The following is a 15,673-nucleotide window of genomic DNA, read 5'->3' as shown; positions in this document are numbered from 1 at the left end:
ATGTGATAAATGTAGTTTAAATTGTTGGTTTGAAGAATATCATCTGCCTGTTGTTTAAGTTTGTTTTTGTTAAAAATGGAATACACAGTAAAAAGTTTTTAATTGCCTACAAAACACAGATGAGGATGCAATATAAAAAGAAAGAGAATGAGAAAAAGTCGGGTTGCTAAGCAGCTTGCAGATGTGTAGCAGCTGTGGGCAGATAAAGCATCTTAAATAATGTGTGCTGTATGAGATTTACTAATTGTATGTGTACAGCAAGGTAAGTTTCCATGTATGGCACTATTCACACTGAGCTAAGTGTTTTATAGAGGCATAGAAAGAATAAATAGCATTTCTGTTGGAGAGCTACTGGGATTACAACTGATTTTGGTTATTTATCTATCAGAGATGATGATGAACACTGATGATGGATCAGCCCACTAATTTGGCTGAATCAGTAGTTAGCATTTCCTTCAATTTTTTGTGTCCATTATTCTTGGCTTGTTTGCATCCAGTGTGTGCATGAAGTGTGTAAGCAGAACAGCCTGCAAGACTGTACGTTGGACTGTGTGTTTTTATATTGGGCCATATATATTTGTCTTTACTGTGTGGTTTTATTTATTATTTGTAGAAAGGGTGTATATAAAATGTAAATAAGAACAGAATCCACTGACTTGCAACTCTCATGGCATATCATGAAATGAAAACTATGACTAAGAAGACCTGGGACCCAGGACTGTTGTCTAGATCAGACAAGAATGGGACAGCATCCTCTCCCAAAAATCCAGTACAGACTGTTATTAAAAGAAGCGACACTGGTAAACATCCCAGCCTAATTGCGTTGCCTTCATCTAATTTAAATGAGCTTAAAATTGCAATTTTTCTAATTTAGAATTTGGGACGTTTCTGTGTTCTATTATAAACAAAATACGGGTTTATGTAAATCATTGCATTGTGCTTTTGTTTACATTTTAGACAGTCTCTCAGCTTTTGGGGGTTATGTCATTATTCTTTAAAAAAACACATTTTGAATGAAATGTGGGATTTTGTATCACTGCTTTAGAATTCACTTGTTCATTAATAAGAAATAAAGCCACTCATGTAATTGTGTGTTAAAGTAAATATTTTAGTTTTATGTCAACCCAGAGTGTTATATATTGCAATTTTTGTATCTCATTGTTATGTTTTTTGCAGGTGGTCCTGGGTGCAGTAATATATATATAAATATCGAGGACCTGGGTTTGTCAAGAAAGAGACTTTGATTTGCAGCTTTGTGTTTTCCACTTGATTTTTTCCCCCCAGTCTGCTAATATTTAAATTTTTTATTCACTTTTCATTGTGGTATTCAGTCACAGGCTTAGTCACAAAAACAGTCTAGCTTAGTGTAGACCCTAAAGGTTTCTTGCTTAGATTTGGTCTTGCTGTTGTTACAGTTTAATGCATCGCGCACTGATGCCAAATAACAACTTGAATGTAAAACGTGCTTAGCAAAGCATTTGTTTAGGAACATTACGCCACACCTCGAGAATAACAGCCGACTGATTTAATTCATTTCTGAAACACATTTTTGGAAGTCACACCAATCTTCACAACCCTAATCTTTAGATGTATTTGTCATTCTTGCAGGATAATGAAGAGCACAGTTACTCCACTCTGAAGTCCAAAAACACCAGCGCCCGAGTGTCAGGGCTGAAGCCAGGTACCAAGTATATCTTCCAGGTCCGAGCCAGAACCTCAGCAGGCTGCGGACGCTTCAGCCAGAACATAGAGATCCAGACTGGGAAAGCAGGTGTGTGTATGTGCGTGTACACTGGTCTGCGAGGAGAAAAGAAAAGAGAAAACGCTATATCGCTAAATTGTTTGGTAAAATCTCCTGCTCTCCATGAGTCACTAGAAACCTTTGATACACTGGGAAAAAAAAGTCCAGTAACAACAGTTAAAAGACTATCACCTCAAAGTCAAGCCAAACAGCACAGCATGGTCCTAGGCTGGAAAGGTTTGGGTGATAACTGCCCCAGTCCACCCCTCTGTTCCATTGATCTATGCTTTGTTAGAGGGTCACCCCTGTCAGCAAAGCTGCAGCCTACACAGGCTTCAAACAGCTAAACACAGTGCTGCTGTGGGGTAGAAGTTTCATGTCTTTCACCTGAAGTAAGAACAACACAGACTGTTACAGAAAACTTCTATTCGAATATTTTTCTTTCCTAATAAGGGATTTGGCAGATAATGTCCTGAGCAGGCGCTAGGTCTGCAAAGCTCAACCACCTGCCTAGTTGGAGTCCCAGTGCTGTTTCACTGACTAATAGCCTCCTTTCGGAGGCTGTTCACCGGACCAAACTCTCGCTGACTGAACAAGAGGGCTGTACACATTCCATGAGCCTTCATGCTGAGTAATCAATAAGTCCCAAGTTTTGTGATAAACAGACAACAGTTGCCTTTTTCCAGAGCTGTGTGTTTTGCCAACTGCAACTATGCAAATTCTAAGAACTGAGTTGTGCGCAAGCCTGTGACGCTTAACATGAAGACTAGATGGCTTAGTCAGTGCACCACTTTAGTCCACGCTGGGTGGATTCTAATGAACAATGGGCATGTGTACGGTTCCCAGAGGACAAAGATAGAATAACTTTTATTTTGCTGATACCCAACTTTCATTTCCAAAGGTCTTTAGCTGTTTTTGCACATGAACTGCAGCCCTGGGCTTTCCTTTTGCGTGCTTGCATAGGCAACAGTCGAGTTCATGTGTGACAACTGTTTTTGACAGTTATAAAATGGACTGGTTAAATTTGGTCACTTAAAATAAAATATTAAGGCTTTGATGATCCGTATTTAGTTCCAACATCAGGTCAAATTTTTAACTTGTCTAGTAAATTATCCTTTGGCAGAATTCTGTATTGTTCTCTATATATTGTGAAGGTTTGCAGTGGGACCAGTTTGAGGACCATTTGGCACCATCCTGTCTTTTCAGGATTCAGCTTTTTTTAACATCCAGTTCATGTCAGTGTTTGGTAGTGGAGGTTATTTTGCCCTAATCAGTTGACAGTGGCTGGGTAGTCATACAGGCTGTGACATTGGCTCAGACTGTTAAATCTAACATCTATGTCTCAAATCTATATGTGTTTTTTAAGGTTTGCTATTTCTGTTAACCGACTTTCAACAGCCCAGTCCATCCATTTCATCCACATGTCTTGCCATTTCGTTTGCAATCAATTCTGACTCCGGCGCAGGATGATGACATCTCTATTCTTAATCCTGACAAGTCCAAGACGCTGATTTCATCAGCTGTTTCTGAAACAGAGAAAGCAACTACCAATAGCCACGCAAAAATGTGGGTGAACGTTAGGTCAGCTGTCAATATCACATAATTACAGAAAATTGCCAATAATTTTCTCACACAAAGCTGTAATTAATTCTACCATCATCAACATTTTCAAGCAGACCTTTTGGAGAAAAGGCGAAATTAGTTTCAAACTCATACTGGAAACCTTCTACTGTCACTTTCAATTTACATGATATATACAGTGGGGCAAAAAAGTATTTAGTCAGCCACCGATTGTGCAAGTTCCCCCACCTAAAATGATGACAGAGGTCAGTAATTTGCACCAGAGGTACACTTCAACTGTGAGAGACAGAATGTGAAAAAAAAATCCATGAATCCACATGGTAGGATTTGTAAAGAATTTATTCGTAAATCAGGGTGGAAAATAAGTATTTGGTCAATAACAAAAATACAACTCAATACTTTGTAACATAACCTATGTTGGCAATAACAGAGGTCAAACGTTTACTATCGGTCTTTACCAGGTTTGCACACACAGTAGCTGGTATTTTGGCCCATTCCTCCATGCAGATCTTCTCGAGAGCAGTGATGTTTTGGGGCTGTCGCCGAGCAACACGGACTTTCAACTCCCGCCACAGATTTTCTATGGGGTTGAGGTCTGGAGACTGGCTAGGCCACTCCAGGACTTTCAAATGCTTCTTACGGAGCCACTCCTTTGTTGCCCGGGCAGTGTGTTTTGGATCATTGTCATGTTGGAAGACCCAGCCTCGTTTCATCTTCAAAGTTCTCACTGATGGAAGGAGGTTTTGGCTCAAAATCTCACGATACATGGCCCCATTCATTCTGTCCTTAACACGGATCAGTCGTCCTGTCCCCTTGGCAGAAAAACAGCCCCATAGCATGATGTTTCCACCCCCATGCTTCACAGTAGGTATGGTGTTCTTGGGATGCAACTCAGTATTCTTCTTCCTCCAAACACGACGAGTTGAGTTTATACCAAAAAGTTCTACTTTGGTTTCATCTGACCACATGACATTCTCCCAATCCTCTGCTGTATCATCCATGTGCTCTCTGGCAAACTTCAGACGGGCCTGGACATGCACTGGCTTCAGCAGCGGAACACGTCTGGCACTGCTGGATTTGATTCCCTGCCGTTGTAGTGTGTTACTGATGGTGACCTTTGTTACTTTGGTCCCAGCTCTCTGCAGGTCATTCACCAGGTCCCCCCGTGTGGTTCTGGGATCTTTGCTCACCGTTCTCATGATCATTTTGACCCCACGGGATGAGATCTTGCGTGGAGCCCCAGATCGAGGGAGATTATCAGTGGTCTTGTATGTCTTCCATTTTCTGATGATTGCTCCCACAGTTGATTTTTTCACACCAAGCTGCTTGCCTATTGTAGATTCACTCTTCCCAGTCTGGTGCAGGTCTACAATACTTTTCCTGGTGTCCTTCGAAAGCTCTTTGGTCTTGGCCATGGCAGAGTTTGGAGTCTGACTGTTTGAGGCTGTGGACAGGTGTCTTTTATACAGATGATGAGTTCAAACAGGTGCCATTCATACAGGTAACGAGTGGGGGACAGAAAAGCTTCTTACAGAAGACGTTACAGGTCTGTGAGAGCCAGAGATTTTCCTTGTTTGAGTTGACCAAATACTTATTTTCCACCCTGATTTACGAATAAATTCTTTACAAATCCTACCATGTGAATTCATGGATTTTTTTTTCACATTCTGTCTCTCACAGTTGAAGTGTACCTCTGGTGCAAATTACTGACCTCTGTCATCATTTTAAGTGGGGGAACTTGCACAATCGGTGGCTGACTAAATACTTTTTGCCCCACTGTACTTACTTAACTTTGAAGATATACAGAATGGACAGAGTGAGCATGTTTTGCTATTACTTTGTACACACTAAAAATTAATAATGTGAAAAAATGTACATGATGCAATAACGTCTTTCACGGTAAGTCATAGTAATGGTAAAAGAAAGTACACCATTTCTGCTTCCATAGGAAATCCAACTGAAAGTAGAATCCAAGTGCTGCTGATAAAATGCACTTGCTGAACTTGATTATCTGCAAGCGTGAGCACCTTTATAAAAGCCGAAATTTTAGCAGTTTATTGGTTTTGGAGCATTTGTTAACTTAGTGTCAAGGAGAAAAGGCATCATCAGCAATTATTGCTGCTCAGTTGTCTTGGAAGGGTTATAAGACCAAACTAGCAAACAATACACACACACGCACATACATAAAAAAAAATCCCCTCTCGCCCCTGCGGGCGGTTTATCCTTCGAGCTTGGATCCTCTACCAGAGGCCTGGGAGCTTGAGGGTCCTGTGCAGTACCTTAGCTGTTCCTAGGACTGCGCTCTTCTGGACAGAGATCTCTGATGTTGTTCCTGGGATCTGCTGGAGCCACTCGCCTAGCTTGGGAGTCACCGCACCTAGTGCTCCGATTACCACAGGGACTACTGTTAACGTCACCCTCCACATCTTCTAGGGTTCTTCTCTAAGCCCTTGGTATTTCTCGAGATTCTCGTGTTCCTTTTCCTGATTTGCTATCACTCAGTATAGGTCAGCTGTCAGCCATCTTCCTCTGCTTGTCATTTTACCTCAGGGGCATTTTGAAACATCTGCACCTGAGATCTTCCTGGTGCGGTAAATCCCAGACTCTATCAATCTTGTGCTACCTGATATTCCTGCCAGTTCTTTTTGTACTGATGAACGGGTACATGGCTCAAAACATGAGTGTTTTGAGCATGGTATGAGCCCCATCAGATAGAGGAAATGATCAACATCCAGAAATCCTACCAGTGGCTGGACAAAGCTGGACTGAAAGACAGCACAGAGGCACTAATCATGGTAGCACAGGAACAAGCTCTGAGCACAAGATCCATAGAGGCTGGGGTCTATCACACCAGGCAAGACCCCAGGTGCAGGCTATGTAAAGATGCCCCTGAAACAATCCAGCACATAACAGTAGGGTGCAAGACGCTAGCAGGCAGGGCATACATGGAACGCCATCAGCACGTGGCCGGCATAGTGTACAGAAAAATCTGTGCTGAGCATGGCCTGGAAGGCTTGGAAGGTCAAAATGGGAGCCGCCCCCTAGGGTGGTTGAGAATGACTGTTCCTGTTTGATTTCCAGATATAGACTGACAAACTGGTGATGGTTAACCAACCAGATATAGTAGTGGTGGAGAAGCAGAGTGATAGACGTAGCGATACCAAACGACAGCAGCATCACGAAGAAGGAACATGGGAAGGTGGAGAAGTACCAAGGGCTCAGAGAAGAGCTCAAGAAGATGTGGAGGGTGAAGATAACATTGGTCCCAGTTGTGATTGGAGCACTTGGTGCAGTGACTCTGAAGCTAGGCGATGGGCTCCAGCAGATCCCAGGAAAAACATCCAAGATCTCTGTCCAGAGGAGATCAGTCCTAGGGACAGCGAAGATACTATGCAAGACCCACAAGCTCAATTGTTTATATTATGAGAGATCACAAAAACCACATTGTGTCACAGGGATCTTCACACCTCGGATATTTGCATTTGTTGGCTTGGAGACTATATTGTTCACTAGCCTCAAATTTTGATCAATATTTCTTTTCACTCTATAAAAACTCTGTCTTTCTTGTTCCCACATTCACTGCTACTAAGCTCATCTGATAGTTGGTGCACACTTCTAACACTTACTGTGTACTTCAGTGTTCACTGAACCAAAACGTTTAGTTTTATTATGCAGATCAACTCAGACATCGATGTATCTATGTATGACAGTGTACTTAAAGATATAGATGTAATCTTTTATGACAACATTCGGTCTTTCTGGGTATTTGACCACATTAGCTGGATATTTCCTACCTAATGTGATGGACAAACAGGAGGTGATTGTTAAATGGCGAGGCTATTTAACAAAGCTCCAAATTTCTGTTTATCTTGTTTAACCAATGACACTCTACCTGCCACCTGTGTTTACCAGTGTCTGTGTTTGTGTAAACTGTGAGCATTTGTGGCAGCGTTCCCTCAGCTAACACACTGTGTTTGTGTGTCTCTGCAGTTCCTTTGCGTTACAACACCATGACCATCATCTGGATCTGCATGGCCCTGGTGTCTGGTCTGGTCACCTTTCTGGCCATCATCATCTGCAGGAAACGGCAAGGCTACACTTTACCACACTACCCATCTCTGCTGTGTGTGGAACAATTTCTTACACTACTCTTACGACCATGCCTCTTTGTGTAGTTTCTTTTGATCAAATCTCTCATGTGCGCTGTATTTCTCTCAGCTGTTGCCACCTAAAAATGTGGGAGAAGATATTGTTTAAGCCTGTGTTTGAGAAGTACCATTAGTACCTTTTAGTACCCCTTATGACGTTAAAATGTTTGTAATGCTGGATGCACAAGAAGTCTGCATGCTATATTTTCAAGCTTAAGTATAATGTATAAAGGAGCATTTTGAAGGCTAATATTCCTTAGCCCTTGCTGTCTTATTTAGCTAATTTCCTAACTTGTAATTTCCACCTCATAGTGGTTTTAATTATGTTGATTCATGTCCAGTAGCTTGCAAGCCAAATATTCATACTTATCCCACCCCCCTACCCCTCCCTTTTGATGTCTTTTAGTTACATCTCTGTAGAACTGTACCAAATAATTAATTTCATTGCCCTTAATTAATTTACACTTCAGTGCATATTAGGTTTTTCATTGCCAATAGAAAAAGTGGGAAAAAATATAATGAGTTAGAGAACTCCAGACAAGATCCTGCTGTCGTGACTGGAGAGTTTTTAGCATATGCCACTGAGGCAAAAGAAAAAGAAAAAAGAAGAGTTGGTATTTGAGTTTAGGGGGATGGCCACTTTACTCATGAAAATATTTAACTACAAGGCAATAATAAACCACAAGGGAAAGGTTTAGTTTTTACAAAGAAAGTAAACTGCATTAAACAGCGTTGCAAAATATTAATAGATATAATATATCTATTATACTGATTAAAATTTTAATGCAATATATATCTAAGAAAATAAAACAAAGTAGCCTAGCTAATGCTAGCAGTCATGCTAATGCTAGCATGCATCTCATTTGTTACTCATCTCACTTTTTTAGCTGATGGTCAGTATTTAGTGGACATACCAGGCTCTAGAGCTCTAGACCTACATATTTACCACCTGCTTTTTTTTTCTAATGACCTGCAGGGGGTGAGTCCTGCAGTTGCAAAAACACTTTTTAAGAGTAATTTGAGGTGAAATTCCTTCTTGTTCTGTGATACTTTCCTGATGACTTTATGGGTTCAGTCACTAGTTTGAGGGCATATTGAACACAACATCTTTTAAATTATGGTCCAAATTAGAGTCAGAAATGAGAATAAACCAAGATTTACTTATAACATGGGTGCAGTGCCCCTCAGTTTTACAGTGTGATCAATCATCCTGTTTTAAAACACCAAGGTGATGACAGGGAAACCTCTCAGCTCAAGGCTCTAAAACAGAACTTTACTAACATTAGGTACATGGTATACATATACCAAAGTATACATGTAGGTTGGTAAATGGGTACCAATGGTAAAATCCATCTTATATATACAGTCTATGCTAATAAGCACCATAATCACTTTGTTGCACTCTGGATAGGTTGTCAGTCACTGATTTATTATACATCTTTATCAAAATAGTAAACTAGGATATTTTTACATGTAAGCAGGAAATGAAATACCCTGCAGTGCATCAGTGTAGACCTAACATCAAAAAACACATGCCCTAAAGCTACAGTGGCAACATTTGAACGTGTATGAGTGAAGAAGTCATTTTCCTTTTCGCTCTTAAATGTACTCCTGGGATGTCTTTGCTTTGCCTTGTCAATATGAATATTGATTCTAATAATGTTGAGTTTTAATTATGTGGACATGCCCATAGAAAAAGGTTTTCTATTATAAAAATGATACCTCACCTCGCCAAACTAACAGAAAGGAATTTTACTCTTTAACCTTTTATCATCCTCCAATTCACCAACAACCAGTCTAGAGTTAGGGGTAGGGTAATTGGAACCCCTGTGTGGAGAAGCTTTTAACAGAAAACATGCCAAAATGATGTATATATAATGTATGAAACTATAAGAAAAGTCCCCTTTTTTCTACATTACATTTTATTCTGCAGCTATAACAAAAAACACCTAGACCACCTCAACCATTCTACCCCTTGACTGGTTGCCAGTAACACCGTAAAGTCTCACTGCTTGTTGTTAATAAATGACTAAGTGTCAGTAAGTGATGAATAGCTTTGTTAAACTTAGTAATTAATTATGAGCAAATATTGATTTAGTAATTTTCAACTATACTTAGAGTTTGAAAGTGTTTTCCACTATTGTCCTGTATTCATCCCTCTGTATATGTATGGGCATGTGTGTGTGTGTGTGTTTTTGTGGCCGTGCGTGTGTGTGTGTATGTGTGTGCTTTGTATAGACACTGTGGCTATAGCAAAGCCTTCCAGGACTCCGACGAGGAGAAGATGCATTACCAGAATGGTCACGGTATGTTTGGCCCATTTCTCAATTATTACTAATAATAGATTAGATGGCATTCTTTGACAAAGTCGCATTTTCATCCCTGTTTAATAAAGTTCATCCTCAGAGCAAACAATTTTCATCAGGCTCTGAGTGATTACAGGAGAATACACTCCTTGGCCCCTGCATGCTGTGTATTCTTCCACTCCCTCTGTCTGCTCTTTTTTCCGTGTCATTTCTCTCCTCTTTCATCAGGTTTTCCCTGCACACACCGGTGACGGGGCTCAGATGCGATGTTGCTCTCATTCTCCAATATGTGACCAAATGCTAATGTTGTTTATCTTAGTGTCATTCCCCGATGCGAGGTTCTATATCGACCCACACACGTACGAGGACCCCTGCCAGGCGGTCCACGAGTTTGCCAGAGAAATTGAAGCTTCCAGGATCAAAATAGAGAAAATCATTGGTTCAGGTAAAACCATGAACTTGTGTGTGCTCACACACACACACACACACACACACACACACACACACACACACACATACATACATAGTGAGAATCATTGGCTATGCTAACTTAAAATCATTGGCCGGTGTAAAGGCTGTGGTGTGCAGCAGAGAGGAGGATAGCAAAGTGGAATCAGAGCGTTGCGTGGGGCTGTCAATCAAAGCTCCTCAGACAGGAAGAGAATACTAACACTGTGTCAGCCTCACAATTCACTGTGCTACATATGACTGCTGCAGCCAGAGACAAATAGAAATGTATGACACAGACGCATTCAAACAGTTTAAAGTTCTGTTGAGCTAAAGATAAGAATGGATTGCTAATTAGCTCTTGGCAGCTTTTGCACATATATGTGAACAGATAGTTTGTAAGTGGGTTGTTTTCTCTTATCTACCCTGGCAAATTAAATGACATGTTCTCATTCACACAAATGGCTTAGGCGTGGGTGGAGGGTGCAGGGAAGCACGACGAATATTTACCATTGTGGAACAGATTTAAAGGCTGAATATGTTTGATGTGCTGCATTACTGTGTTCCTCTGCCATGTTTTCAGGGGAGTTTGGGGAGGTTTGCTACGGACGTATGAGGCTCCCGGGAAAACGAGACATCCCAGTGGCTCTAAAGACCCTGAAGGCAGGATACACAGAAAAGCAGAAGAGAGACTTCCTGGCCGAGGCTTCAATAATGGCCCAGTTCGACCACCCCAATGTCATCCGTTTAGAGGGGGTAGTAACTCACAGTACGCTCCATCAACTACAATATATCATTGTGAAAAATATAGATCATTTTCAAAACTATTTGCTTTCAGACACAGGTGTGGCAAGACCTGTATTAATTCTGAACTGCTTATTCCACTATACTTGCAATTGTGGCACAGAAACTCTAGAGAGGGAGGCCTGCCTGAAATGCTTTGGCAGCACACGTGTCGTCAACATTATCAACTATAGCATGCTAGCTGGGCTGGGGTACCCTTCCAGATGGGCAAACACTATTACAAAGGATGTGTTTATTCACTCTAATGCTTGATTTACAGTACTTCATTAAATCCCGATGCCCTATGCAGTTTCCTAGCTTGATGTACTCTTTAAACTCCTCATTGTAGCTATGCAGACCACAACATGCATATTACTACTAAATGATGATAGTGTATAGTTAAACAAAGTTCAGTATTTTTGTTTTTCCCATTTTCATAGCTCACATTCCAAGTCCAACATTAACAGCTCTGTTTAAATCTTAATAGCGGAGCAGTCCTGGCACATCAGCAGACAAGTGTAAAAGCAAACAACACAAGTCTCTGGGGATTCAATGATTTTATTTATTTTTTTGCTTTTTTGGCTAATTGGAAACAGAGGCAGAGCCAGACTTTTATCTGCTGAGGCTCTGGCCACGCATCGGACCAATCCAAATAACCAACGAAGAAAGCCTGGGAGCTACACATACTCACAGAAGCAGGCTTGCAGCTAGCAACTAATATTTTGTCTAGCAAAAATCTTTAATGCAGAATTACTTCACAGTTGTAGTTTTGTCAGGAACATTCAAACAGTGCAAGCACCAGTTTGAATTCTAATTGTCCCGTTAGATTTATCAAAAAATGAGAACGTGACTTTTTGTGGTCTTCCAAATTAAGTATTAATATCAGCCTTACCACACCTCTAAAAACGGTTTGACGAGGCACTGCAGCTTCTCTGATCACACATGTACATAAAGTCAATTTTGTCTATTGATTAAATAAATAAAGTTTCCAGTGAAAAGCCAGTGTTACTACAGTGCATCCAAATAGTATTCACTGTGCTATAATTATTCCACATTTTGTTAAGTTACATCTCCACGATCTCCTCCATGATGTGGAGAACCACACACCTGCTTATTTATAATGTCCCGTAGTTTACATTGTATGTCATAAACCAAGCCATGAAGTCCAAGGAATTGTCTGTAGACCTCCAAGACAGGATTGTATTGAGGTACGGATCTGGGGAAGGTACAGAAATAATTCTGCAGCATTGAAGTACTCAGTGAGCACACTGGCCTCCATCATTCATAAATGGAAGAACCCTTTATGAATGATGACTCTTCCTAGGCTGGTTGCTTGGCCAATCTGAGCTTTCAGAGTAGAAGGGCCTTAGTCAGGGAGGTTACCAAGAACCCGGTGGTCAATCTGACAACCATTTCTGCAATCAGGTCTGTATGGTTGAGTGGCTGAACAGAAGCTACTCCTCAGTTAAAAGCACATGACACTCCTCCTGGAGTTTACCAAAAAACACCAGAAGGACACTCAGACCATGAGAAACAAAATTCTCTGGTCTGATGAAACAAAGATTGAACTCTTTGGCCTGAATGCCAAGCATCATGTCTGGAGGAAACCAGACATTCACCACTCGGCCAATACCATCCCTACAGTGAAGCATGGTGGTGGCAGTATCATGATGTGAGGATGTTTTTGGGCAGCCAGAACTGTGGGACTACTAGGTTGAAGGAAAGATGAATGGAGCAATGTACAGAGACATCCTTAAAGATAACTTATTCCAGAGTGCTCTGGACCTCTGACTGGGGAGAAGGTTCATCTCCAACAGGACAATGACCCTGACCACATAGCCAACATAACAAAGGAGTGGCTTTGAAACCACTCTAAGTATGCTGTTACAAGCTTGGCACACTTATTTTTGCCAGTTTCTCCCATTATTCTTTACAGAATTTCTTAAGCTCCATCAGGTTTTTCAGATCCCTCCAGAGATGTTCAATTGTGTCCAAGTCTGGACTCTGCGTGGGACACTCAAGAATATTCACAAAAAGTTGTGGCTGTAATTGATGCTTCAACAAGGTTTTGGCCAAAAGCTGTGAATACACTGTAGGTATACTTTAAAGGCTAAAATTGTACTTCTAGTTTCTATTTCATTGTATATCCTTAAATCTCATACTACCATCATATTTAAATATTTTAATCAATTCAAACACCAAAATAAACAGATGAACACACTGTGAAGCTGTTTGGAAAGCCTGGAGAACTATTGATCAAGACTACTAAGAAAGTCTAACTCCCTAAAGAAAATAAAGCAATGCGGGCATTTAAAGACTTTTGCACACAATTTATGATGTAGGCATCCCTTTTGTAACAGCATATACACTGCCAGGCCAAATGAAAAGTCTGTTTCATTGGATCACCTTTACTTTTAATGACAGGACACATTAATTGTAGCATAAGTTTATGCAGTTATTTCCATCCAGAGTTGCATTAACTGTGTGTCAAGATTTTCTATTGATGATGGGAAAATTGGAATACTGTATAAATTCTTCTCCGGCAAATCTCAAGTTTTCTAAATGGGGCTAAGGTCTAGAGTCTGTGGTGGTCAATTCATGTGTGATCATGTTGTCTCAGTGGGCTCAGAGTCCACTGAACCTTGGCAGAAGAAAAAGATCAGTTATCTGGTAATACTGCCTGAAAGCGTAAAACTGGACTTATCAGACCACATGACCTTTTCTCAATCCAATCTTTTTGCTCCCGAGCAAAGTGAAGCCTTTTTTTTAGTAACTTTACTTGTTAAGTGTTTTTGTTTAAGCTAAATAGTTACTTAGTCCCAGTTCCTGGAGTTCTCTTCATAATGTGCAGGTGGACATGCTCTTACTGAAACATAGCTTAGGTTTATCTTTTTACAATTTGATTTCATCAAATGTTTCACTGATTTCCAATCAGGAACATGTGATATTTTTCTTGATTTCTTACTCATACATGATGTTTCACCACTACCCTTCCATCCCCTTAGTTGTTTTCCTTGCTTGGTGCAGGCCAGTAATCGTACCCTTCTGAAAAAGAGTAGTATCTGTTCCACAACCATGGGGCATGTTTTCTAGCATAAAACGATCATCACTGCATTAAAAAACAACCTGTTGCCATGTGAATCATACTAATCAAAGCAGTAATGATTCAATACAAGGCTTTTATCTATTTTGGTGACTTTTAGCGCCTCTTTAATGGAAATGGTATGAGTTGGAAATCTATGGATTAGAGAAATAAAAATCTAATTATATGGTTTTATGGTTTATATGGTTTTGTTGAGATTTAGATGTATAATTTAGCTGTCTCATTTTGGTTGAAGAAGATTCACATTGTGCTGGAATTCCATACAGCATGTAATTTAATAAATGATACTGTAGATAATAATGTAGAGGAGACAGCCAGTTTGGGGGTGGGTGGGTTGTACAATGTGCAGCTTTGAAATACTAGAAGAACATTCCTAGATGATCACAGATTCAACATCTCTCTCTTGTGTATTTTCCAAGTTGTATATATAACTGTCAGCAACTTTTCACAATTTATTTGAACAAATTGCTACAGTAAGCAGCTACCAGCGAAGTGTCGCATTCAGACCTTCCTTGAGTCTAATTAAATTGTTGTCTATTTGTGTGGAAGCACTACAGACTCACAACTTAATTAGAATTAGTATGCAGTGTCGCTAAAGACAAGAAACTCTTCCAAGAAACCACCTGTATAGTTAGACACTGACAAGTAAGAGAGAAGGACAGTATATTACAGGTTTTTGAGTGATCGAATCCCTTTAAGAAAATAGAGGTAAACACATTAAATAATAGAATTAAGACATTGCATCTGTTTTTATTCAGCACCTGCATCACTTACTGTACAGTGTGTACAAACAAATAAATAGCTGATATCCAAATAAGCTCATAAGGTTTTTGGTTGGTGTTTCCAGGCAAACCAGTGATGATCATCACAGAGTACATGGAGAATGGTTCTCTGGACTCCTTCCTCCGGGTTGGTATTTAAACTCTCAGTTAAAGAGCTCTATACTCCTTTTTCCTTTAATGCCATCTCATTTCAACTGTTTTAGTGCACTTCTGACTGTTGATGAGTTGTTCAGCTAACAGTTTGTGTAATGTCTTCCTTCCTTTGATTTTCTCCTAATGCGTTAGTGGAGGGGTTTGTGCTACTCACTTTCAAATGCTAGCTGCATGTCCAAGAACTCAACCCACTGTAGCATCAGAAATAATATGGTAATAGACCAAACACAAAACAGCAATCATGTTCAGCAACTATTGAAATGTTCATGAAACTTTAAAGAAAAGTGTTGCCTTTTGGCAACCATCTTGGTAATGCCTGGGACAGTTATTGTGAAGCTCCTATCTTGGATGGGGAAAGACCCATAGCTGTCCTTTCAGTGATCACTGGCACATAAAAAATGAGATCTGTCTTTTAAAATGCTGTTCATTCTAAGATAAATGTGTCTGGCTCAGTCTACATGAAACAAATTCCATCTTCAGTTTTTCTATGCAGTAAACCAAGAAAATAAATCTTTATCATGAACCGTAACTACGTGCATATATCAATGCAGCATTATAATTGTCTCATATTTTACCCAGTTTCTGTTACTGACTTGGTCTTTTTTGGGCAAAAACTGGACAACCACCAT

At 40.2% G+C, this 15,673-nt stretch overlaps 1 protein-coding gene across 6 annotated transcripts in view; it reads left to right on the top strand.

Annotated features, from left to right (window-relative positions):
* Window positions 1–15,673, top strand: part of epha8 (eph receptor A8) — a 141,582-nt gene that overhangs the window by 110,061 nt on the left and 15,848 nt on the right. For 4 of the 6 annotated variants that reach the window (XM_004559885.2, XM_076883672.1, XM_076883671.1 and 1 more), the window contains 6 exons: window positions 1,609–1,771; window positions 7,313–7,445; window positions 9,709–9,776; window positions 10,096–10,221; window positions 10,807–10,992; window positions 14,957–15,018. In XM_004559885.2, coding sequence (XP_004559942.2) covers window positions 1,609–1,771; window positions 7,313–7,445; window positions 9,709–9,776; window positions 10,096–10,221; window positions 10,807–10,992; window positions 14,957–15,018 — 738 coding nt within the window. The remainder of the gene's footprint in view (window positions 1–1,608; window positions 1,772–7,312; window positions 7,446–9,708; window positions 9,777–10,095; window positions 10,222–10,806; window positions 10,993–14,956; window positions 15,019–15,673) is intronic. The other 2 variants (XM_076883674.1, XM_076883673.1) reach the window with 1 other exon arrangement.

This window comes from Maylandia zebra, linkage group LG5 (assembly GCF_041146795.1).
Source record: "Maylandia zebra isolate NMK-2024a linkage group LG5, Mzebra_GT3a, whole genome shotgun sequence".
Lineage (NCBI taxonomy): Eukaryota > Metazoa > Chordata > Actinopteri > Cichliformes > Cichlidae > Maylandia > Maylandia zebra.
The sequence above is the reverse complement of the archived record's forward strand: the minus strand, read 5'-3'. Positions and strand labels throughout refer to the sequence as shown.